The 27,538-nt window shown below is 35.8% G+C and overlaps 1 protein-coding gene across 1 annotated transcript in view; it reads right to left on the reverse strand.

Annotated features, from left to right (window-relative positions):
* Positions 1-454: 454 nt before the first annotated feature.
* The window catches only part of UCHL3 (ubiquitin C-terminal hydrolase L3), a 44,118-nt gene continuing 17,034 nt past the window's right edge, over positions 455-27,538 (reverse strand). The window contains exons 6-8 of the mRNA XM_082675694.1: positions 6,075-6,150; positions 1,399-1,457; positions 455-658 (exon numbers count right to left, since the gene is read on the reverse strand). Of these exons, the coding sequence (XP_082531820.1) occupies positions 575-658; positions 1,399-1,457; positions 6,075-6,150 (219 nt within the window). The 3' untranslated portion in view covers positions 455-574. The remainder of the gene's footprint in view (positions 659-1,398; positions 1,458-6,074; positions 6,151-27,538) is intronic.

Raw genomic sequence — 27,538 nt, forward strand, 5'->3', positions numbered from 1 at the left:
GAAGCCTTCCCTAACCACAAAAATCTAAAGTATCCACTCAGTCACTCTCTAACACAAATCCGACTTTAATTTCTGCATAGCAGTCATTATTGGTATGTATCTTATTAATGTGCTTATCATCTGTCTATTCTCACAAGAACATAAGCTCCGTGACTAAGAAACATGCCCACAGTGTTCACTGCTGTAACTCCAGCGCCTAGAACAATGTTCAGCTCATTAAAAGTAGATGCTAACCAAATGTTTGCTAAATAAATATATGATATATGTTCATACTATGCAGATGGAAATTGTGCCTGTGTCCCAATACAGAATCTCCCATGAAATTCAAAGAGAGTGAGAAAGATACAGCTAGTCATCCAATAAGGTAAATCCTTCATAAGAAAGAAACGGAAGAACTGCAGCTTTAATTTGAGGCAAAAATAATATAAAACACAGATTAAGCCAAAGCTTAGTTCACATAAAGTTTAATCAGTCAAGTTAATGAAAATATCAAAATTTTTGAGTTAGTGTATGGCAGAAGAAATTTAATTTTGTTGCAAATAATACAGTATTTGGTGTTTCCATTCTGGACAAGCTAAGCTGCAGAAAGAGCAATGGCATTGAATCTCAGTTCATCAGGGTCACGTTCCATAAACTTCTTGCAAACTTCTATGGCATCCTATAGGGAAAAAAGATACATAATCTTTCAATTTAAAAACGTGTTTTACTTAAAACTGATAAATAAATGTTTCACGTTTTCCTAATCCATACTAATTTTATACTGCAGACTTCTTTTCTCAAATAAAAAATAACTTAAAGGACACTAGAAGAGTGAATGGCTGGTGGTTTAATTTGATTAGTACGAAAGTATAAGATCTGCTAAGTGTTCTTTCTTAAAATGCTTTTAAGAAACTTTTAACATGAAAATTACATATTTTGTTGATTCTAAGCCATAAAATTTGTTTGTAAATTTAAAAATCTCTAAGATCAAGATATAAATGATGGTATCTTGGATTTAATGAAATATGGGATATGATGTGCATCTCTTTCAATACTATTCTTGTCTTTTTCAAATTTGATACTTGTTCACACAAAGAGCTCTGCAAACTTCTTTATTTGCTGTAGATTTTTAGCGCTAGTTCAAATTTTTCTTTTTGGATTTTCTCAAGAGAGCCAGGATAAGGAGAAATACAGAAAAATGTTATACCAGTTATCTTTTATTTATTTTTGCCATGCCACGTGGCATGTGGGATCTTAATTCCCTGACCAGGGATCAAACCTGTGCCCCCTGCAGTGTAAGTGTGGAGTCTTAACCACTGGACTGCCAGGGAAGTCCTATACCAGTTATCTTTAGAGATGTTTTAAAGATAACAAGAACATTAATGACACTGAAGGTGGGCCAACAAGTTTTATTGTTACCTCTAATAAAGTTTCATCACTAGTTTCCCCATGGTTAATTGGAAATGGTTTCCGTCCATCTGTGGAAAATACATGAACAGGTGAATGGTTAGTTGTTTGTATAGGATAATGTACTTTCTTTCTTTCTTTTTAATACTATAAACAATTAACAACATGTATTTCACGTACAAATTTTTCCAATTCACCCAGAAATATCCTTTATCCATGTTGTTTTGTTTTATGTGGGATCTAATCAAGAATCACATATTCTATTTAGTTATCCTATCTCTTTAGTCCTCCTTAATTAAGAATGACAGGATAATGTACTTTCAACATCCATTTTCCTCTTCCCACAGTGAGGCAAAAGTTAAAAGATAAAATAATATATCCTAAAACAAACACTTTAAGTATGCTACCTACGAATATTTTTAACACCAATAGTTATTTAGAACCTTGTTTCCATGTTTGAAAGCCTATATTATCTTCAGAAACAGACATTATTAGAAATATATACTATTGGCTTTAATTTCCTAAAAAGAATATGCAAAATTAATGTCAGCTTTTCAAAAGTTATGACCATCAGAAATATAAAAAATTTCTTTCTTCACTTTAAAGCCTTCTGATGAAGGCTCCTAAGTAAGACTGACATGTTTATACCAATGAAAGGAAGCCACTACAAGGTTTATATATTACTACTACTAATTGTGTACCAAGGTAGGAGTACAGAGCAACAATCTAAATCACCTAGGATTGTTTTACTGACCACCAAAAGTAATCAGTATCACCTTGAATAAACTAGTACTTTTTCAATACTATGAAAAACGAAAAAGTCCAGAATTATATAAACTCCTGCTAACCCAAAGTTAACTGATACTCTCTATACAAGCCTATAATTTCAGATGTTTTATAAGTGGCACATCAAGTTCAAGCCATAAAACACAACTCCCTCTGTAATTTCATGGCTTCTAAACATAATAAAAAGTTTTGAATCAATATGTATACATAGTGATAGACCTGGACTAAAAGATACTACTTTTAAAGAAAATATGAGTGAAAATTAACCAAACCAAAAAGCAAAACAGGACAATTATGAAATCTGAAGAAATAAAAAAGTTAAAAAGAAAAGTACATTGACTATGGCTCATCTGAGAATAGTATTTCTGTAGTCATAAGAATATAAACAACTATAACAACACTGGAAGAACAGGAAAAAGTAAACCATGTATTTTGTGATTGGGAGGGAGAGGTAGGTAAAGAGGGTGACAAAGGAAAGCTAGATTATCTTCATTGTGGGAAGCCAAGGAATAACATTAGGTAACTTCCACCTCTAGCCAGAATGAAATAATGTACTAGACTAGGCCTTCCACTGGAAACAACTAAAGACCTGGACAAGATATCTGAAACCATTGTTTTATAGATTGGGAAACAGGTAGCCCAGAACTGTTAGTAAGCCTAACAGCAATGTCCACTTATCTGCCAGTGCCGGAAAGGAAAACCCAAGCAGCCTACAGCAGCCTCACTTAGGAGACTGAGGGGAAAGAGCAGAGTTCAAGGAGGCTGAGGCAGGTGGAGTTTGCACAATGCCAGGAAGAAGGTAGCTACACACTTTGGCGAGCTGTTGCTCTTTGTCTGGGACCAGGCCAGGATCAGTGGGCCAGCTGGGGGCGGGAAGCAGTGTGTCTGGAACAGAGCTTTGGGCTGGGGTGGTCAAGAGCTTGTTTATATACCAGGGGAATGCGTAAATCAGAAAAGAAATGAAGGATAATGAGAGCTAGATTTCCCATGTTCAGAAAAGGAAGTCACAAATATGGATAACACTAGAATAAACTGTATATTATTAGGTTAGAATTATAAATGTGGATGTAAATAAATGCTTTTTAATATATAGAGAAACAGATATAATTGTGTGTGTATGTATATCCATATTCACATACATGTGTCTATGTATATAATACAGACAAATATTTCCTAGCTCTGTCCTGTGAGAAAGCCTAGAAGTAATGATATCTTAATAGCAATTAACACACTTAGCACCCAGGTCTTGGTTCTAATTATCATTTTCCAATAAAAGGAACCAGGGCTCCTTGGAGAAGTGGCTGAACACAGGGCTGGGGCACGAAAAACAAAGGATGAACCAGGAAATATTTTTCTACTAGCAAGTTAGAAAGTGCTCAAAACAATGACAGGGACACATAAAAAGGACATATGCCAAGAACTACATGAAGCCCTAAGGACAAGAGGTGATAATAGAAAGATGAATAGCTCAGTCTCTTTCATCAGCTAACCTTACAATTAGGTATAGAATGAATACATTGAAGACTACCACTACCCTTTGTTATACAATTGTCCTGTAGAAATTACCTTGCACCACGTCTATAATTATATAGCCTGGTTTTTTAAAATAAGGATATGTAAAAATGACTGTTTTTTGTGGTTTTTTTTGCGGTACGCGGGCCACTCACTGTTGTGGCCTCTCCCGTTGTGTAGCACAGGCTCCGGACGTGCAGGCTCAGCGGCCATGGCTCACGGGCCCAGCCGCTCCGGGGCATGTGGGATCCTCCCGGACCGGGGCACGAACCGTGTCCCCTGCATCGGCAGGCGGACTCTCAACCACTGTGCCATCAGGGAAGCCCAGAAATGACTTTTTTCTTAAAAACCATATGCTGCTCTCTTACCCACTGTTTTCTAGGCACTAACTCAATACTCCTCTTGCTCAACATTCCTTTTAACTTTATTAGGAATTTGCGTCAGGGCTACCACCAATTCCCCTTGCAATGAGTCAGCAGCTGCCCATCTTCATTTGTCTTGCATTCATCCCTGTCCTCTCTAACATCTCAAAGATTCCAGCTATTCTGTAGAACTCTGAAATTCTTTAAACTCATTTAGAGAATGTAATCCTCAAAGGGCTCTGATTCTCTATCAGCAACATCGATCATTCTTCCTGCTAAAGAATACTTGAACCAAACAAGACCTCAGTAGTTCTGCCTTTCTTTTCTGATGTTCTTAGTTCAAACCAATTTTAAAATACTTTGGTGCTGATCTTGGCACGCTACAAAAAAGAACTTTTCTGCATATGTAGCCTATCCCGGATACACATCTTTCCTTCTACTGCCCTTTTAGTCTCTGAGCTCAGAAAGCTAGCTAATCAGTCAAACTGAGGTTTTTAGACAACTCATTCCTTCCCATGAGATGATCAGAGATGCTTTTCTTCTGAATATCTTTTAGACGTTATTGTTTGCTCTATCATGAAGTCGCCCATTCTGAAAGTCACCATTACTTTTATAGTCTCTGGTTATGGATATTTATCACTCCTCTGGCCTCTCCTAAATCTACTTTCTTGAAGTCAACAGAATGTGTCTGTAAGTCTCAGCACACTCTTTACTTCCACTTCTACTAGTTACTCTTTATTATTCAGAATTCAGAGCAGAAACTAGCTTCCAGCAATCGGATATTTGAAATCCCCAATCCCTATTACATTTTATCTTTATGTAGATTCTAGAGACTGAATTAGCAAAGCATATGCTCCAATTTGCTCTGCAGGTCTGTTACATACTCCGATGACAACTATCTGATTCCTACTCAAATCACTCTACTATTGCAGATGACCCACAGGGATGTACATTCCTTTTCTTGTCCCCTTTAATAGAGCCACTTCTTTTTAATGAAGTGTATGATTCTGTTGCCATATTCCAAATACAAAATCCATCTAAATTTTATGGACCACATTTACAGTCACAATCAGAGTCCTTTTGGAACTCTTCAGTCTTTAAGTTAAGGAAAATGAAAGTGAAAAGTTACTATTTACAGCAAATGAGAAGAAAGAGAACTAAAAATCACGGTATCTAGAAATTGAAAAGGATTTCACTTTTTTGTTTCTTTATTCGGCCTTTTTTAATCAAAGAAGGTCTCAGAGAGAAAGACAAAAAGGACTCATAAGTACTATCTACCAATTTTGAAAGAATCATAAAAGTTTCTTCTGCCTGAATGAATCAATGTAAACTATCCTCGAGTTATTATCCTCTAAAATTATCCTCTAATTATCCTTTAATTATCAATGAAAATATCCTCTCCTCCAAATACAAACTAAAGTAGTCCACCTATAGTTAAACTTTTAAAAGGTAAGTGCAGGAATAGGCCAAAATACCAAGTAATTAATCATGGCTACTTTGACACATACCTTAGGGAACTGTTGCCAGAAAACATAGACTCCTGTAAAGACTTTTTAAAAATCAGATGTGATAAAAAGGGATAGTACAAAAGCCTGAAAACTAGTAATACTCATTATTGAATACAAAAACTAGTCATTATGAATAATACGCTATGTTTTAAAACTAGTTTCAGGATCAAGATCGTTCATCCAAGATGTTGATGATAACCAACTCAAAAATTTAGTAAAGACTGCTGAAGTGATTTACAGGAGTCTCCTAAATGATTTAGCAAAGCATTTTCCTGCTTTGCTAAAATGCAAAGGTGGTATGCAGGAATTCTTAAATTATAAGTTACTTGAACATCAAAAACATATTTATTTTTTCTAGTAAAAATTTTTAAATGGAAAACTTCCATTATGCCAACTCAATGTTATATGGTAATCAATTAATTTAAGTAAACACAATAAATATCAACAGTCATGTTTATCATAAATACAGATTTCCCCATTTACTATTTCTTTCCCCAGGATAAATTAAAATAGTTCTTACCTAATTCATAGAGATGCCCATCTACATGAACTAATGCAATAAAATGAAGATCTACTTTTTCATCTATATTTGGTGCCTGGAATAGGAGGGGAAAATACATATTATATATATTAGTAGTCAAACAAATCAATCAACTACACGTAAACACATACAAATAATATCAAATGACATGAAAAAATATTTATCCAATATAATTCAAGGCTTAATCTTTGATATAGTGGACAGAGTGAACATGCCTACATTTATAACAAATGTGCTTGCCCATCAACAAGGAGAACACTGACTCAAGGCACACCTTTCTTAATCTCAATTGACTTTAACCTAAAGTTTTGTTCACTCTGGAAGCCCAGCACCTAGCACAACACCTGATACATAGTAGGTATACAGTGTATACTTGCTGAATGAAATGAATGCATGAACTAATTTGTCTAATTTCTGAAATTTGAAATAATAAAGTTTTTAGAAGTTTAATAATAGCATAAACAGAGTTTAAAAAACTCTTTGCAAGTTAAATTTTAGGACATCAAGAAAGTGAGTTCTTCCCTTAATGATGTAAACTTAATCTCATTTTTTTGAAAAATGCAATATAGACTTAGAATAAAATAAGTATTTTTATTCATCCTAGATTCAAAAGGTTTAAAAACGAAGAGAAGGGCTTCCCTGGTGGCGCAGTGGTTGAGAGTCCGCCTGCCGATGCAGGGGACACGGTTTCGTGCCCTGGTCCGGGAAGATCTCACATGCTAGGCCCATGAGCCATGGCCGCTGAGCCTGCGTGTCCGGAGCCTGTGCTCCGCAGCGGGAGAGGCCACAGCAGTGAGAAGCCCGCGTACCGCAAAAAAAAAAAAAAAAAAAAAAAACGAAGAGAAGCAGGAAAATAGCCCAAAAGATTAAAGGAGAAAAAGGGAACAAGTTAAAGTAACTTGAACAAGTTAAAGTAAAATTTAACTTAGCCTACAATTTTTCTCTTGTTTTCTCAGTGAACTATTTGATATTAAAACTATACCTAGGTTTTTTTAGCTTGCCAAATTCAATTTGCATGAGCAACTTGTGCTACATTTCTTAGACATTCAAATAACTTATGCAAGTCAATACATGATAAACTGGCACTGTTTACAATATATAGTAACTACACAGATAACACTAATATGTGTTAGCTATATACCAAATCTAAATGGTTTGAAATGAAATATAATCACTGTTAAATGTAAGTACAGATTTTAGAGGCAAAAGTTTTAAAGAGGCATAATCAAGTTATATCTCATATTATTTAATATCCAGTAAGTAACACAACAGTATCAACTCTAAAATTTCTATTTTTTCACCCTCAAGTAATTATATAATTTTAAGTTTTAAGTAATACGAAGTTTTCAGATGCAGAAATTGAAAGGAACAGAACAAACGTTCCTATCTTGGATTTACTGGATGCCTCTAAAGCATTTACAGATAGTGACTTATCTAACCTCATCTTATTCTTCAGGGATTATTGCCCTCGAATTACGAATGGCAACAACGCAACATAAATTGCTGTGGCAAACTAGCTCTTCCTAAATTCAACCTAGAACTAAAGAATTTCACAGTTGGTAGGAATCACAGTTACATAGTTTTACTGTTGCTCCAATGCTAGACTGCTCTCTATTGTAGCCCCATCTTGTGGTATCCCCGCAAACAACAGGGAACTGCCACTAGGTTTTCAGGCAGTCCATTCCATTTTGACAGTTTTGTTAGAATTATCCCTCATACTGAGGCAAAAAATGTTTCCCAATATCTTCCATCATCTTAAAAAAGTCTAATCCCTCTTGAACATGATATTTCTTCAAACACTTAAAGACAGTGATAATGAGTTCCCTTATTTTACTGGTCAGAGAATCAAAGATTTTAATGATCACTCAATCCAATACCCCCATTTCACCAATGACCAGAGAGAACCCAATTTTTCAAGGTTAAATCTAGGCAATTCAACAAACTATAAATTCAATTCTATAACAAGAACACTACAAAAAATTCCTTAACCAACTAGGAAAGGGGCTTGATTTACTTATTTTAAGATAATTCTCCAATAGGATATAAAGTATATTTAAAATCTTTTGAGCTCCTATGTCTTTAAAATTATTACTTATTTTAACACCATCTCTTCTTAAGAATAATACCTCTAATCTGGTTTTTACATTTTGTCAGTAAATACAACCGTGCTAGAGATAAAAGTAATACAACCAGAACCAGAGACCTGAATATGTACCCAACCCCTGTGAGCACTGGGTTTCTTATCTGTTTTGAGGTTTAAACGAAATGCATGAAACTACTTTGTAAACTGTTAAGTGTCATATAAACATTATGTGTTATTACAATACTAAGACTACATTATTACAAATGTAAGAAGTCACTAAATCTAGTGACTCAAAATTGTGAGTCATTGTACCTTTTAACCAAAAGTGCATACTAAAAATACAAAACGCCAAAGAGGGCATGAAAATCCTTCAAACTATTATAAAAGATAGATGCTCAAAATTTCTAAACCTTCCACAAGACCTCAGCACCTATTACAAGCCTTTTCCTTTGGTCAACTTCAATTAGTCAGAGTCTGAAATCTGTAATTATGCAATTGCTTAAACATTATTCCACTGAAAACAAGAACAATACATAAAAAGCAAATTCCAGGGCTTCCCTGGTGGTGCAGTGGTTGAGAGTCCGCCTGCCGGTGCAGGGGACACGGGTTCGTGCCCCAGTCCAGGAAGATACCACATGCTGCGGAGCGGCTAGGCCCATGAGCCATGGCCGCAGGGCCTGCGCGTTGGGAGCCTGTGCTCCGCAACAGGAGAGGCCACAACAGTGAGAGGCCCGAGTACCGCAAAAAAAAAAAAAAAAAAAAAAAAAGCAAATTCCAGTATGTCTTCTGTTTCAAAAAGTGACCAATAACTAACAAAAGGCAAAAAACAGAAGCTACAGATTAGATAATTTTTACCTACATTTTTGTATCTTATTTTTTACAAAGTTTCTTAATTTAGAACATACTTCTTATTACCTTGAAGGATTAAAAAAATGATGTGACAAATCAATTAGATAGAAATTAACTAAATGCAAAATAAAAATTTCAAATTATAAAAAACAGTTTAAATTTAATTTATAATTGTGGCACTAAATATATACCAGGCACTGTTCTAAGTGCTTTATAAGAACTGACCAATTAATTGTTATATAAACCATATGAGGTAGGTAATATAGTTATACCCATTGTACTCTCAAGAAAACTGAGGCACAGAAGTGTTAAGTAACATGCTCTGGGTCACAAAGCTAGTAAGTGATAGAATCTGGTTTCAAATCCAGGCAATGTCATTCTAGAATCCATGTTCTTAACCACTAGGCTATGAAAACACTTATGAAGCTATAAAGCAATGGAATTAACATGGGGAAAAGATCAATATTACATAAAAACATAAAACTGAGAATGCCAATTTTTATGACATGTTCATTTATATTTAGAATATTTTTTAAGTACAAAGGAATTTATTCCTATTTGGAATCAACTGTGCCCAAGTCAGAATTTAGAAAATTACGGTTTTACTGTGATCATCTAATTCACTTGTGTCTCCTACTGTGCCAGCGTATGGCACAGTAGGGAAGCAATAAATATCAGATGGATAAATACGACAAACGCATGTTGTGACCCAATGAGGATAATGAAATAGGGAGACACCAGTCTGTTGATACCAGTTTGTGGACGAAAGGCTATTTTGATGACTATACTGATATTTGGTGGAAGCAGATGTTTAAGGAAAAGTGCCAAGACTCCACCTCATAGTTTGAGAATAGCTCTAGAAGAGTAAATAAGGGGAAGGAAAGAATGTCTGACACCAACTTTTAATTTTTTTAAGCATGAAAGTATGTGTAATCAGACTTCCTCTGGCTTCAAAAGTCACGATGATTTACTGAAGTGTCAAGTTTCTTATAAATGTATGGCATACACCAAATCTTTCGGATGTAGCATTTCTAGGTAGGCTCTGTCAAGCTATAGTCATTACCATTAATTTTCTAAAACATCAGAAAGACAAGAACTATAGTTGCTATCCTGCATCTTATTTCAATTATGAGAATTATTAGAATTCCATCATCAACCTCAACATTTAAGGTAATTAGGTAATTAGCACAATTACAAGAACAAATGTACTTTTTAACAGTTTGCTAATATTATCAACTTAAAAAGGAGAAATTATAAAATTTGTGGGAAGTCTATATCAATTCACAAGGAGAAAAATCGTCACCTCCTACTTGAGAAAAGATCTTTAGAAACTGAATAGGCAGGGAAGATTGGATCAAGATTAAACCAAGTACCTGAGCCACCTCAGGGAATAAAATAGCTTAGATGAAACACCCTACACCATGGAGGCTTAGATTAAGGATAGAGTGAGTAAAATAACCCCAAAGCATGACAAGAGACTAAAGTCATGTTCAGAAACATGAAAAAAAATAAAGTAAGAGATGGCAAAGAACTCAGACAATACACAGCATTTGTTGACCTGAGTCAACTAAATGAAATTGGAAAGATGAAGGGTAAGAGAATACATATTCACTTTAACAACTGACAGGAACTTAAACATTATCATGAATGTCGATCAGCACTCATCAAAAGGCAGGCACCTGTTGGTGTTATATGGAGTGGAAAGATGGATGTTCACCAAGGCACTGGTGAGAGTCAAGCTGGACTGCAAAACATAGAGGTATGCTTGCAGTCTTACTGGGGGAGAAAAAGCTAATGGTTGATGAACCAAGAGAAAAGCGCTTTGAAGACTGAAGAAGTTTAAGGGAAAAAATGGACTGCCCCTGTCACTGGAAGAAGAGATGGAAGATTGACTACACTTACAACAGAATGGAGACCCAAAGATGGTAGGCGTAAGAAGGGTCGCCAGCGACGAAGACGGAGAGATGGACTGGTAGCCTTTGCAGGGCCTACATGGTTACGTTTGGCCCAGGGCAGGGATGCATGGTGACACCATGATGAGGCCTTCGCTCTGCAGTGGCTAGAATGAGGCTGTGATGAGGATGGCGGAGAGGACTACATAATTAAAAAAGAGAACATTTTACTGAGACCACGTTACTGGGAGATCAGTTATTCTTAAAAGCACCGTATGGTCATACTTGGATTTATATGGTCTAGTATTTTTAATCAATCATAATTTAGAAAAGGATCGTAAATGAATATTAGTTAAAGGTACGTGAAGTGGAAATACATAACCAAAGTATCAGGTTATATTCCATAGCTTCTGTTAAGTGCACATCTAAACTACCCTCATTTGTATAGCGCAGACTCATGGAATTATTTAAAAGTCACTAAGGTGGAATTATTACATCAAACTGTTTTTAAAAAAAAGAACACACACACAAAAAAAACACGTAACACATACAAAGAATTATGTGTAAAAGAAAACTGTATGGTAACAGGCACTAGTAAAAAGAATTCCTTAGCAGTAATAAACACTAAGGAAAAAAACAACTTCAAAATATAGAGGAGTGAAACAAATCCCTCAGAAGCTGATGCCATGCATAAACTATCCTCTTACTTAGGCTGAAAAATTAAATGGAAACTATCATGGATTATTTAGCCATCTTTTAGTAAAAGAAAAAAACAGTTAAAATATGTATCACTTATTTTGTGCCAGGCACTCTTTTAAGCACTTTACACGTATTAATTCATTTAATCTCCCAGTAACCCATGAGATAGTTACTGTAATTATCTCCATTTTACAAATAAGAAATCAGAGCACAGAGAGGTTAAGTAACATAACCCAGGTCACACTGCCAGGAAGCGGCAGGGCTGGGATTCAAATACAGGAAATCTAGTTCTAGAATCCAATGATCTTAATAACTGTGGTGTACAGCCTAAGTGGCCAAGAAAAAGATTTTAATACTAATTTATTAGACCAGATTCCAACGAGCAGAGGAGTAATCCTCTTAAAATTAGATTTTTGGGAGTCACATTTTCAAACACTATTGTACCACAAAAGGTGAATCTGACCTAAGAGTTTTCCACAAAATGCACATGCTAATAAACACTAACTTATTAATGGTAATCCAAATGATAATTTTACAATTGTCGCCTCCAATAAATAACACCAGCACATGAAACTGAGTTTAAAGCAGTATGATAAAATTATAATCACTAACAACCATAGTGAGAAGAAGTAAAAAAAAAAAAGTGATATAAGTCCTTGCTTAGTGATAATGGATTTCACTAACCATGACCTATTTTCTTTAGGAAAATAAAGGGGTTTTCCTTGAATGATTTCTAAGACTCTTTCAACCCTGAAAACCCTATGATCCTACTTAGTACTTCTGATCTATGTAAAATAATACAATAACCTAAAATAAAGGGTTTTAAAAACATGTTTGTGAACAGTTTAGCTGCTCATAGTAAGAATCAATCAATTAGAAATACATAGATGAATCCTATACTTTGCTCTATATGGGAACAAAGGTGTATATAATAAAGTGCCTGCTCTCACATAGTCTAACATGTTTGTCATATTCAATCTGATTACATTTAAATAAGAGAAAGACAGAAGAGTGGGGAAGAGGAAAAGGAAAATGGATGGAGAAAGAAAATGGAGTAAAGGAAGAGAGGAAGAGATGACTAATGAGTAGTGGAGAAAACAAAAATTTTCTAAGAATCTAGGGAAGGAGAGATTACTAAACCAGAAGTAGAACTAAAGGCATACATTGAAAGAACATATAAGGTTTGGGCAGGCAAAATGGGAAAGGTATTCCTAGCAAAGAATTCAGCGTTGAGAAAAAAGACAAAAATAGGAATGAGGATGACATGTTCAGAGGACTAGACTATCAGGTCTGGGATCTGACTTTACCCCTCCCATCTAAAAAGTTATCCTGTTACTTGTTCATAGGTGCTGGCAGAAGACATGAGACGCTGTGTCAGAGACAAAGGACTTTACTCATAGCCCAGCAAGGAGCACGATCATCACTATGTTAGTGTCAGTTCACATGAGGGCAACACAGAGGGCCCAGATGGACGGCTGCACACACAATGGGCTGCATTATAGGAGAGGAACACTGGGCTTGGGGAAACTGATGTATTATAATAAGCAGTAAGCAAACTTGTCTTTGTTCTGGAGGCAGACATTACCTCATCCCTCACAGTGCTTACTGGGAGAAAAGTGATTTCTAACTTCAAATATGATGGCTCTCTTCTTTTGCCATTTTTGAAGAATGTTTTTTAAAACTTAAAAAAAAATTTCAAATTACAAAGAGTTACAAAAATAAAAAGAGTACAGGAAACACCTAGATTTACCTATGACATTTTATTCTGATTTGCTTTTATCATCTGTACTTACACTCTCTTGCTCTCTTCCTGTCTCTCTACATAGTTGTTTTTTTTTCTTCCTGAACCATTTGAGGATAAGTTATATATATCATGGTCCTTTACTCCTAAATACTTCAGTATTTCTTAAGACTAAGAAAATTCTCTTGGACTTCCCTGGTGGCACAGTGGTTAAGAATCCGTGAACCAGGGGCCTCCCTGGTGGCGCAGTGGTTAAGAATCCGCCTGCCAATGCAGGGGACACAGGTTCAAGCCCTGGTCCGGGAAGATCTCACATGCCGCGGAGCAACTAAGCCTGCGAGCCACAACTACTGAGTGCACATGCCACAACTACTGAAACCCGCGCATCTAGAACCCGTGCTTTGCAACAAGAGAAGCCACTGCAATGAGAAGCCTGTGCGCTGCAAAGAAGAGTTGCCCCCGCTCACTGCAACTAGAGAAAGCCCGTGCACAGAACTGAAGACCCGATGCAGCCAAAAATAATTAATTAATTAAAAAAGAAAATTCTCTTTTATAACAGCAGTTATCACCTTCATAATTTCATATAGATATGGGCTGTGTTAGGATGTGTGTAGGTTGGGTGTCACGTTAGACTTCTGTCTAACCTTCCATCCATATTTTAATTTTGTCAGTTGATCCATTCATGTCCTTTGTAGCATTTCCCCTCAGGATCTAATCTGGGAGCAGGTATTGAATTTTTTTGTCATGTCTCTTCAGTATCCTTTAACCTGGAGCATTTCCAACAGCCTTTGTCTTTTATGACATTAACACACAGTCCCCTTCCCACATTTTTTAATATACAGGTTTTTTACATAAAAAAATCATGCTCTCTGTGAATACAGACATCTGTATTTCTTCCTTTCCAATCCATATGCCATTTGTTTCTTTTTCTCACCTTACTGCATTGGCTATAGGACCTCTAGAACAATAACGAATTTCGCTGATTTTCACTTTTAATTATTTCTTCCTCGTGCGTGCTTTAGGGATAATTTGCTCTTTTTTTTTTTTTTTTTTTGCTACCTTTAGGTAAAAACTTAGATCACTGACTTGAAGCCTTTTTTCTTTTCTACTATAAGCATTTAGTGCTATAGATTTTTCTCTAACCCCTGCCTTTTCTTTTCTACTATAAGCATTTAATGTTACAGATTTTTCTCTAATCCCTGATTTAGCTGCAACTTGTAAATTTGGATATATTTAATAATTTTTCTTTCAATACAAAATGTTTTCCAGAAAACAAATTTATGGTTACCAAAGGGGAAAGGGGGTTAGGGGAGGGATAAATTAGGAGTTCAGAATTGGCAGATACAAACTACTATATAAAAAATAGATAAAACACAATGTCCTACTGTATAGCACAGGGAACTATATTCAGTATCCTGTAATAAACCATAATGGAAAAGAATATGAAAAAGAATATACGTATATATGTATAACTGAATCACTTTGCTGTACACCAGAAACTAACACAGCACTGTAAATCAACTATACTTCAATTAAAAAAATTTTTTTTAATGTTTTCTCATGTTCTCTGAGACTTCCTCTTTGATCCAACAAGCTATTTAGAAGTGTATTGTTTAATTTCTAAATATATGGGGATTTTCCAGATACTTTTTACTGTTATTAATTCCTAATTTAATTCCATTATGGTTAGAAAATATTCTTTGTATAATTTAAATTTTAAAAAAATTTTTTAAGATTTATTTTCTGATCCATAATATGGTCTATCCATGAGCACTTAATCATTCTTTAGAACAATTTAAAAAACAAAATTTATTTTATATTTACCTTCACTTGTTCCATTTCCAGTGCTCACCAATTCTTTGTGTAGATTCAAGTTGTAGGGCAGGTAAGCTTGTAATGAATTCTCTCAGTTTTTGTTTGTCTAAAAGACTTTATTTCTCCTTTATTTTTGAAAAATATTTTTGTTCCATCGAATTCATTTTAAAACCTTTTTCTTCTTTTTTTTAAAAAATATTTATTTATTTGGCTGCACCAGGTCTTAGTTGCAGCACATGGTATCTTCGTAGCAACGAAGGGATCCTGCGTGTGGGATCTTCGTTGAGACATGTGGGATCTTTAGTTGTGGCACACGGGATCCTTTAGTTGCAGCATGCAGGATCTTTAGTTGCAGCATGTGGGATCTGGTTCCCTGACCAAGGATCGAACCCAAGCCCCCTGCACTGGGAGCGCGGAGTCTTAACCACTGGACCACGAAGGAAGTCCCTCTCTTTTCCTTCTGATTCTACCTGCACATATTAGATCATCTGAAATTGATCCACAGCTCTTGGGTGACCTGGGGGGTTTTGTGGGGTTTCTTCCCATGATTTTTTATTTTTGTGATTCAGTTTGGGTAAATTTCTAGCAATTTATCTTCACATTTCCTGATTCTTTCCTCAACATTTGCAAGTCTACTGGCAAATCCATTAAAGGCATTCTTCACCTCTGATACTGTGTTTTTAATTACTAGATTTCCATTCGATTCTTTCTTAGAGCTTCCAACTCTCTGTTGATATTCCCCATCTGTTGGTATCTGTTGTCTACCTTTTCTACTTGAGGCTTTAACATATTAATCACAGTTATTTTAAGTTGCATCTGACAGTTCCAACACCTGGATCATATCTGAGTTTGATTCTGTTGATTCCTTTGTCTTGTGACAGTGTGTTATTTTTCTTGTTTTCTTCATCTTATAATTTTTGTTTAAAAGGCACACATCCTGTGTAGGAGCAGAGAGACTGAGACAAATGTATTTATGTCTGGGAATGGGCATGCCTCCTCTTCTGCTAGGGCTTTAGTGTGTGGAGTTGAGTCAATCTAGTTAGAAGTTGTGCTGTTTGGTTTGTTTTTGCTATGGTCATCCTCAGTAATCTACCAGCTTAAAATCTGCCTCGCATTACTGTGTGCTTAGGGTAGGAGCTGGGTTGCTGAATGCTTTCTTTTTCAACGTTCTTGTTCCACTCATAGCTTTAGGATTTTTCTCAGAGTCTATGCCTCAGAGAAGGTCTCTCTTCACGCTCTTGGCCTACCCCACACATTTGACACTTGTTTGTTGGTGCTGGCTGGTCTAATGGTGGGAAGGTGAAGGCATTCTTTGTTGACATGGTTCAGCCTCCATCATAAGTAGGTTGTTTGTACCTGGATATCAAGGACAAGGCTTTCCATGGGATCCTTCCCTCCTCCATTGATTTCTCTCATAGGAGTTTCCTATACCTCCCCTGAAGGGGTAGTTTTGTCTGTTCCCTTCTCCAGGGAGGGTTTTCTGTCCCAGCATTGTTAGGTTTTATTCCACAGGGGAGAAGAATCCAGGCTGTTCCCAAAGTAGAAGCTGCTTCCTCCCCCCAGGCCTGCACCTTGGGCCTCTCTCTTGCCTTGTCCCTAGTTTATGCTTATAGGCACCCAGTGAGGTCTGTGGAGAGTGGATGTGAGCTCCCCTTTGGCACTGCTTACAGGGATTTTATAGTATCATACCAGCCTATACTTGACCTTTAGCAATTTGTTAAAATTTTTAACATTTTTTACAAGGAAAAAAATCATATTCTTCACGCTGCTTTCACTTTCCATATATTTTGGGCATCTATCCACCTCAGTAAGTATATATGTACATTATTTTTCACAACAACATATTATTCCTTAAATAGATGCACCATAAACATATTATAGCATCTTTAGTTTGTTTCTAGTTTTCTACATTTATAAACTATGCTGTAGTAAATACATTCACACAGGTATCTTTATATGTTCATCAGTCAACAATAATAATAGCTAGCACTGAGTGCTTACTATTACATACCAAATGTTCTAAACTGTGGATGCTATAGAGTCTCACAATGATCGTACTAAGGTAGAAATTATGATCATTTCTATTTAAAGATGAAGATACAATTTTTGCCCAAACATTATCAGATTATCTATGGGTAATTTTAGCCCTCTTTTTGCTCATCACGTTTTCCATATATAAGAGGAAGGAATGAAAAAAAGAAAGGATATGTTCAAAAGCACACCCTCCTGAATGAGTTCCATACATCAAGGTTCATGTGTGTGTGCATGTGTTTCTATTTGGCAACTGTTTTACAATATCAAATACAGGACAGTACGTTACTACATTATGACTATCTTACTTGTAACTACCTTGTAATGCTCTTAGAAAAACCTTTTATCCACTATCATATTGCTAGTATACTAGTTTTCCATAAGTAAATGAATATGTTGAGTTGTTAAACATTAGAAACAGTAATTCTAAATTTTTACTCTAGTCATATTTACTTCTACCTCCTAAAGCTAAAGGAACACAATATATACACATCTTTTCCAACTGTACAATTTGTAAAGATAATTTAATTCATAATATAGACATAACTGTGTACATCACATATATTTTCAATTCCAATGAAAGTTTATATGATAATTCAGGGAAGGACTTTCTTTTTTTTTTTTAACATCTTCATTGGAGTATAATTGCTTTACAATATTGTGTTAGTTTCAGGAAAGGACTTTCAAGTAATATTCTTTTAAGAGATGAAAAGACTGATATGAAGAACGTTACTATGGAATCTTAATATTCCTAGGCTTTCTCTTAGAATTACAAATATTAAAGACATATTCACCAACTTTTACGTTGTCATAATATTAGCTACCGAAGTAACTAAGTTAGCTTTGCTTTCAAATATGAAAATTTAAACTGTGAGTAGAATCTTCAGAATAAATAGCCAATTTCCTTTCCATACTGACTGGAAAGGATCAAATATCTACAGCTTATTCTTGAGTCTTTCAGAAGATTTTAATAAAGAGCTCACTTTCTAGAGCATCTGAATAAAGAACTCACTTCCTCAGTTTTTCAGTTCTGGTAGAGGAATCCAAAGTTGTCAAAAATTATGTATTTCATTAGAATTATTAATGACATCACTGTCTGCCAGGACATTAACACTGAACCCGTGCCCCCTCTGCTTACTGCGTGGGTCTGCAACGGTATAATGTGACTTCACATACACCACTGCAATATAACCTATCTCTTCATTACAGTTTTGAAAAAACCAGAACAGGCTTTTCAAAAACCCTAGGAATTAAATGATTTGCTCTTCAGAAAGTACTCTAAGGAGTTTAACAAATATTTTTTGCATAAAGGAATTAGGTATAGACATTCATTTTGAGATTTTTAAGCATTCTGATTCTGACTTAAATCCTCTTGAGTTAAAAAAAAAAAATACAGGGTGAGCCATTTGGACACAGCCCATGAGCATCAGAACAGTGTCGGGGTCTTTTAGAGGCACAAGGACTTAGTTGACTTGCCCACAGTCGTATAACTAGTGACTCTCAAAGCAGAGGCAGAACCCATGACTCCTGGCTCCAATTTCAGTGTTTTCATCTCACACAAAGCCACCCACCCATCAACTGTCAACTACCTAATTCATAGAGGCAAACCTATTACTATCTCTAGCTGTATTCCCCAAACAATCAACAGTTCAAATTTTTCTATCTTCAAAGTTATAACTAGTTCAGAAAGAAACCAAAATACCTGGGTCCCAGAAGGCCAAATTACTTTTCCTTCACAGTTAATGTGTATGTCACTTTGTATATGAAAAAATGAGTCAACTACCCTTTAAACTGTTTAATAACCACAAAATTAGAAATGTCATGAAGTCTAAAAAAAAAAATTTTCAAACCTTTAATAAAAAGGTGGAAAGAGGGGCTTCCCTGGTGGCGCAGTGGTTGAGAGTCCGCCTGCCAATGCAGGGGACACGGGTTTGAGCCCTGGTCTGGGAGGATCTCACATGCTGTGGAGCAACTAGGCCCATGAGCCACAACTACTGAGCCTGCGCGTCTGGAGCCTGTGCTCTGCAACAAGAGGGGCCGCGATAGTGAGAGGCCAGCGCACCGCAATGAGGAGTGGCCCCCGCTTGCCGCAACTAGAGAAAGCCCTCGCACAGAAACGAAGACCCAACACAGCCAAAAATAAATAATTAAAAAAAAAAAAGGTGGAAAGAGTGTGTCGGTCTAAAAAGCCAAATTACTTTTCCTTCAGTTAATATACATTCTCTGGGTGTACAAAAAACAGATTACTCTTTAGAGTACTTAATAATAACCAAAGAATTAGAAATGTTGTAAAGGCTAAAAAGAAATGATACAGACCTTTTAACAAAGGGGGCAGAGGGTCAGACTAGTATTACTTCTTTATTAAGAAATCAAGTGTTTGGTAGTTTACCCTAAGTGCTTAAATCTAAATTATTCTAAAATGTTAAAATAAAGCAAGTAGATTTTGGCTTATACCCAAAATGTTTTCCCATCTAAAAGGGCATCCTGTTACTAAAAAAAAATCATTATAACAATGTAATTTCCTAAATATAAAGGGATCATTGGCTGGTAGGTACTTAAAATAATTACTGTTTTCCAAAATACAGATAACATAATTACCAAAAGACTGTGGTTGGTTTATGGGTAAGACTTTATGTTTAATATAAGGAAAAATCTACTGTTGACTAAGAGCTTGTTTGTTTTAGCAATTTTTATTTATCTATACATTTTGTTGCCTTAAGAGCATGGACAGTACTTACTAGCTGTGTGACTTTGGACAAGTTAGTAACTTCTTTGTCTTCCAGTCTGTAAAATGGGATAACATCTATCTTAAGGAATTGAGAAGATTAGAGTAGGGTACACACAGTGCTTAGTATAATGCCTACCACATAAGATGCGTTCAGTAAATGGTAACCATCATTATAATAAGATGACAGACATACTTTTAAAAGCAGTGAGAATTTAAGAAGATGAGAATACTTGGCAATTGATAAGCATGTCAATTTCCATTGCATTCACCCATAAATGACACTTAAGAATAATCAAGACTGATACTGTAACACCCCAAAATGATTCCCAATGTTTCCAGCAACCCCAGGTATCTCATGGTGAGACTCTTTTGTCTTAAATACCTACAAAATCATTCCTTTTATTGACCTGCTGATAAAATACATACTTGATCATGACAATTAAATTTATTTCCAGAATAGGACATGTCCTTTCAAACTTTAGAGATACCACTGAGTCTAAAAAAATGGCACATGGAAAGGAAGAAAATTAGGAACTTCTCTAGGGCTTCCAAGTGCCATGAAAAGAAGTAAAATTATAAATGTAGGCATACATGCATGAGGATATGTACACATATATAAAACTTTAAAAGTTTAAAGTCAAAATTATAAATTAATTCCAAATGGACTCCTGTAGATTTGAATAAATTTCAGTATAATACATTGAATTACACTAAATTTGAGGTCCAAATTTAAAATAGGAAAGTAAAACCAGATTCATGCAAAAGATGCAAACTTTCCTACAAAGTATCCATGTTCAGTTGGCAAAGAAGTCAAAGTGAAACATGAGCTAGATGCCGAAATACACAAAATACCACTACATATTCCATGGAAAATGGCAAATTTCTTCATTTTGCTCACCTAATAAATCAAGATACCCACAGATTTCTAGATATTCTTTAAAGACTTTTTTCTCTTACTGGTTTAACAACTGTATTTTCTCACTTCCGTTAACAATTCTCCAAAATCTCTATTAAGATAATGACCTATATCTCTATACTTTACATTAAACTCAAGCTTACCATTGTTAAGCTGGCCAAAAACTAAGTCCCAGAAATTCTTTATTATTATTATTATTTTTTTACAATTTGAGAGTAGCTCCAATAAGATTCTCATTGACTACAAACGAAAAGAATCTTAAATCTTAACGCTTTGTTTTGGAAAGTTGTGGTTAAAACAAAACAAACAGAAAAATCCACCATCCTCAAATATCATTACAACCTCAACTCTATTTTTATTGCTGGAGACATTTTTAGATAGAAGAATTACATCTAGTCAGGTCTGGAAGAGTCAACTGATGAGTTCAATATAAGAATTTACTTTAAAATAATAATAGTTATATATCTCCTTTTCCAAAACCCTGATATTGGAGAAAATAAGAAGAACAAGAAGATGATGCAGAAAGAATAAAAAACAGACTATTTTGATTCATTTAGGACAAAATATTTGTTAACCTAAGAAAGGGAAAAAAGTGTAAACAGGACAGAGTAGTAACTACATTCTGACCCTTTCAACAACTAATTTAATCCATTTAACCATCATTCATTTTCAAGTGATATTAGATAAAGAAGAACTGATTACATGTAAGGAGACACAATATCACTGCTTGAAAACAAAGGATCAGAAAAAGAACCATTTCAATAATATTTCCCCCACTATGACTAATCCTAATTTGTACTTCCTCCTTCAAACTCAGCTCTCCCATTCAACTCCACACATACGCTTTAAACCAGCTTCTATTCAGGGAATGATATACAGAAAAAATGATAACAGAAGGAGAGAAAAAGGCAAAAGTGTAAGGAGTTAGGACAGAAGTTCCAGAGCATTTCTCAGTTTTAAGAATGACATAAAATGAAGTTGCCCCAAAAGGATTTCCCTTACATCATGTTGGAATGGAATAGAGAAAATGGGATATGGAAAATAAATGGAAAACAAAAAGAAAGATCAGAAAGATGCAATTTCAGATTTCTTGACAAAACTGGACTATACAGCTTAAAATGCATGGTACTTGCATCTGAGTTTCATTTACAGTTCCCATCTGATTCTCCCAAAACAATCAGGACCTTAAATTGTACATTCTATAAGAACTAAGTTTCTTCCTAATATCTTTCGTTTCTTTCAGAGTCAAGGAAAGAAGAAAATAAATCCCTAAAGAAGGAAAATAAATGTGAGAGCATCTTAACTCCTTGTAATTCTAACATAATCAAAATAATGAAAAACTATACTTCAGAGTAAAATGAAGCCATGCAAACTATACTTATACAACTAATAAAGATAAAACTTGACACTATTTCCTCCCCCATCACTGACATTCTGCACTGATTGGGCCAGAAAAGCCAACTAGACACATACATATACATACACACATACACAATTTATTTAAAATTGTGTATACATATACATGAGCACATACTTGAAATCAGAACTTACCCACTGCTTTCCCAATAGTCAAAAACACCTTCTCTTATAGGACAACACTAACCAAAGCAGATTACACATTTCACTTGTAAATTAATTACAATTTAATTTCATGATTGAAATTCATTTCATAAACTTTTACAACAGATCTTTGAATGGTCTTAGCAATCAACCACATTATTTCCCTCTATCAAACAAGCCAAAATTTAAAAATAGAATTCAACACCGGTAATGGCTATTTTTGAAGCTATCTCCATTGAAGTAAGAGATCCTCGAAGACACACACTGCATCTTATTTATCTCTGTATATATAGTTGCTAGCACCATACCTGGCATAGTAGGTGCTCAAACAGATTACTAGGTTAATCAAATGAAAGACAGACAATAATTTCATATTATGTAACAAGAACTTGAAAAACGTTCATCCCTTTGACTCAAGGTAATTCTACCTATAGGAAATGATCTTAAAGAAAGAACCTAGAATGAATATATGAATAAACAAAGATATTCAATGAAGTTATGCGTTTAACTTGAAAAACTGAAAACAATCTAAATATCAAAAGTTAAGGTTACTGGAAAGTAAATTATGGTTCATTCACATGAGAGTACAGTGCCATAAGGAATTATTTATAAAGAGGTTTTGATGAAGAAAATACTCATGATAAAATATTAAGAAAAAAGTCCCACAAAAATGTTTGATTTCGACTGTTCTAAAATTAGCTAAAAAAAGATTTGAAGTTAAAAAAAAAAACCATAACTACTAAAAGCATTTTTTGCTACATTTTCCATACTGGCATGTTTGTTTAATACATACATAGAACAATTGTGTCAGTTTCTATTATTCTTCATTATTACTATAAATTTGTATGGAGGTTCCTGAGCAATATAATAAATTTATTCTTTTTGTAAAAAGTTAAATAAACAATAAATCATCAGGAGATCTCTACTCATATCTGGGCTGGCTCCTAAATTAATATGGGCAAATCACAAACTTTAGAAATGGCTTTTTAGATAAGTATTGATGAAGTAAAACTAGAGTCTGAAGGCAAATAAAATATTCTTTTGGATTTTTCTTTTCTTGCCTTTACGTTTGATTTGCATACTGTTTCCATTATTGTATCACTGTATTTGTTCACAATTTAAAAAAACACTTTTAATTTAATTTCCTCATATCCCATTGTTGTTCTTCTATCTTCCCAAACTTAAGTGAAACATGAAAGCAGAAACTTCCAGCGTAGGTTAATGAAGCATAAGTGAGGTGGGGCTACCATCCAAATTTCTGGATTAGCCAGAGTCGGCCAGACAATCATGGTGGGATTCAGAACATACAAGTAAACAACTAGTCTTTCGCCGCATTTACGGCCAATCTTCTAAAGAGGCTACTGCGTTTTGGTGGCTCATCTTACTGATCTCTCATTTCGTCTACAAGTCTCTGCATGCAATAAGGCTCCTGCCTACTCCATTCCCATGAAAGCGTTCTGACAGAGAGTATCAATGACGTCAGTTGTTATTACACTGTTATTACTGGCTCCTCTTCTTCCACCCACTCCTTTAGCACCTATGTGCCCCAGGGATTCACTGTGGTTCACCACTATTCTCCCTCTGTAGAATTCTCAAGGTTCTAACTACTCTCCGACCAAATACAGAACTCCAGATATCGCCCTAGAGCTTTAGACTCCATATCCAACGTCTACACAGATGACCCATTACTCACCTTAAACTCAATGTGCTGAACGCTAAACATACCATCTTTGGTGGCTCCCCATCGTTTATAAAATTCAAGCCACCCCTTGATCTGGCTTCACCCTATTGCTTCAGCTCATCCTCTGTCACTCATATTCATTTTTCTGAAAGCCTGGTAAAACAAAATCACCACCTAGTATTTACTGAGGGCCCATTAAATACCAGGCACTATTTTAAGCACTTTATATGATTAACTCATTAATCTTCACAGCAATCCCATAAGGTAGATGCTATTCTTTTCATTTTATGCTAAGGAAAGTATCTTGCCTAAGCTACTAAATAGTAGAGTCAGTATACAAACCTACATCCTGTGCTCCTTACTTTTATACTATGCACTTTTTCATAAATGCCTATATACTGTCCAATGCCAAGCACTGTCCTGGGGATTAAAGGTAAATATGACAAAAAAGACCCACGTCCTCATGGGACTCCTATTCTATGAAATAAATGGAATAAACAAACAAAAAAACATATTGTAGATTAAAAAATGCCCGGAAGAAAATAAAAAGGGTTTTATGACAGAAAATTCACTGAGGTGGCCCTACTTAACGGTAATGAAAGAAAACCTCTCTGAAAAATGACTTTTAAGGTGAAACCTAAAGGATGAGAAGGTACCAACTATGTAAAGTGAAAGGGTATACCTGGACAAGAACTGGGCCCTTACAAAGCACAAAAATGGTACTATGGACTGAACAATGTTCTCCAAATATTCATATACTGAAGCCCTAATCCCAAATGTGACTGTGTTTGGAGACAGAGCGTTTAAGAAGTAATTAAGATTAAATGAGGTCATAAGGATGGGCCCTAATCCAACAGGGCTGGTGTCCTTATAAGAAGAGGAAGAGACACTAGAGACTTCTCTCTCTCTGCAAGTGCACAAAGAAGAAAAGCCATGTGAGGACACAGTGAAAAGACACCCGTCTACAAGTGAGGAAGAGAGGCCTCACCAGAAACCAACCCTGATGGCACCCTGATATTGACTTCTAGCCTCCAGAACTGTGAGAAAATAAATTTCTGTTGTTTAAGTCATCCAGTTTGTGGTATTTTGCTATGGCAGCAAAACCAAACAAATACAAATGGGAAAGACTGAGGTGTGTCATAGGAACTGACAAAAAATAGTGTGCTGGAATACAGAGAGCAATGGAGATAATAATATGTCAAAGACTCTTAAGTCCACAGATGGTAGATGAGCCAGAAATAAAGTGATCGCAAAACCTGTCCCTGGTGCAGGAGTTTTAAGGTGGTTGATACTGAATTTGGAAATGTATGGTGTGGGTTTTTGTTCTCTCAGTGACTGGGAGTCACTAACATACAGTGGCTAGAATATAATAATCTATATTCCACCCTGGAATGCACAAAACAGCCCATACAGCAAAGAGCTGAGCTCATCCCAAAATGTTAATAGTGCCCTATTGAGGAACAGTGGCTAATAGTATGTTTGGTTTACTCAGGGGACTACAGAACACCAAGATTTAGTCTTTTTTGGTAGTTTTTACACCACTAAGGTTAGTTTTGAGCTAATTCTGGTGAATTAATAATTATGTGTTGTGCCTATGCACAAGGAATGGTGTTGGATACTCTGGGGCATACCCACAGGAATCGAACACCAATGCTAGGTCGAAGAGCCACAGTAAGGGAGACATGACACCACATTTCAGCAAATCTAAGGCACCAGTGGTTTTAAGATGCATCATTTTATGTACAACTAAAGAAAGAAATACCACCAAGTAAATTACAAAATCAACTGTAAGATACACCCTAATTTCAGAGCTGTTATGATGTTAAAAAAATATACATCTTAAATAAATGAAAAAGAATATGAAAACAAATAGCTAAAATGCAAATAGTAGGAATCATATAAAATAAAATAGTCTACAGCGGGAAGGAGTTTACGTCTAGAGAAGAGATGTGAACATCATCTAAAAGGAGGTATTAAAAGCCGTAATTTGGATAAAGGCCAAAAGGGAGGCAAGAGGAGGCACCATAAAGACAATTTTTTAAGTAAACAGGTATTAAAGCATTTAACTGCTTTACTACAATTAACGGTTTTCATATTTTACAATAATTTCATGCTGATCTTCACCATCACTGCTAATTTTTTTTTTTTTTTTTCGGTACACGGGCCTCTCACTGTTGTGGCCTCTCCCGTTGCGGAGCACAGGCTCCGGACGCGCAGGCTCAGCGGCCATGGCTCATGGGCCCAGCCGCTCCGCGGCATGTGGGATCTTCCCAGACCGGGGCATGAACCCGTGTCCCCTGCATCGGCAGGCAGACTTTCAACCACTGCGCCACCAGGGAAGCCCATCACTGCTAATTTTAACACTACAAATTTGTAAACAAAAAAAGCAAAACACAGTGAAGATTAAGAACATGCTCAAGATCGTAAAAAGCAATACAAAAAACAGAGCATCCCGTTCATTTCCAATATGGTGTCGAAACCACTTAGACATGCCACTGTGTGTGTGTGCGTCTGTTATGTAAACTTAGTCAGAAAGCAATGGTACACACATCTGAAAGCAGAACCTGAGAGCAACCAAGAAACTATGATACAATTACATGGAGAATTAATGTTTAAATTCCTAAGTGGTTTTATTATAAACATTCACAGTTACCAGTCAGAGCTATGAAAAACTGCAGTTATATCATAGTATCAAATTGTTTTCTCCTTAAAAAAATTTTTTTGAAGATAGTGGGAATATTTAAGTTCAATACTTTTAAATCAGTATTTTTTCAAGGTTTTTTTTTTGTTTTTTTTTTTGTGGTACTCAGTCCTCTCACTGTTGTAGCCTCTCCCGCTGCGGAGCACAGGCTCCAGACGCACAGGCTCAGCGGCCATGGCTCACGGGTCCAGCCGCTCCGCGGCACGTGGGATCTTCCCAGACCGGGGCACGAACCCGTGTCCCCTGCATCGGCAGGCGGACTCTCAACCACTGTGCCACCAGGGAAGCCCTTTTTCAAGTATTTTTAAAGCATAAAGGCAATGTCATCTTTGTACATGAAAAAGTATGGTTCCAAGTCACGCATAGGATAAGAAAGAAGAAAATCTATAATTCTCTGGTATTAACACTTAAATGTGTTATAAATACACCAAATGATTTTAATTAAACTCTATTCATTTTGACTGAAATACCTTCTGACAAACTTCCCCCAAGAGTGGGAGGGTGAGGTTTGAGGGAAGAAAAAGGAGAAATGGAGGGAGGGAATCCCTCATGAAAAAGAGAATGAAAAAAGGGACAAGAGAAGGAGAGGAGAGGTGACCTATCTGAAGAAATAACTAGCTAACAGAGTAAAGATGGTGAAGACCATCACATTGCCCCAGAACAGATTTCCTGAGTAAAGAGAATGTTACAGCTTTTTGCTAGAAGCTGAGCATGATAAAGGCTCTTGAAAACCATACTGGCTATCTA

The sequence above is a fragment of the Grampus griseus genome (assembly GCF_964374135.1).
Source record: "Grampus griseus genome assembly, chromosome: 18".
NCBI lineage: Eukaryota > Metazoa > Chordata > Mammalia > Artiodactyla > Delphinidae > Grampus > Grampus griseus.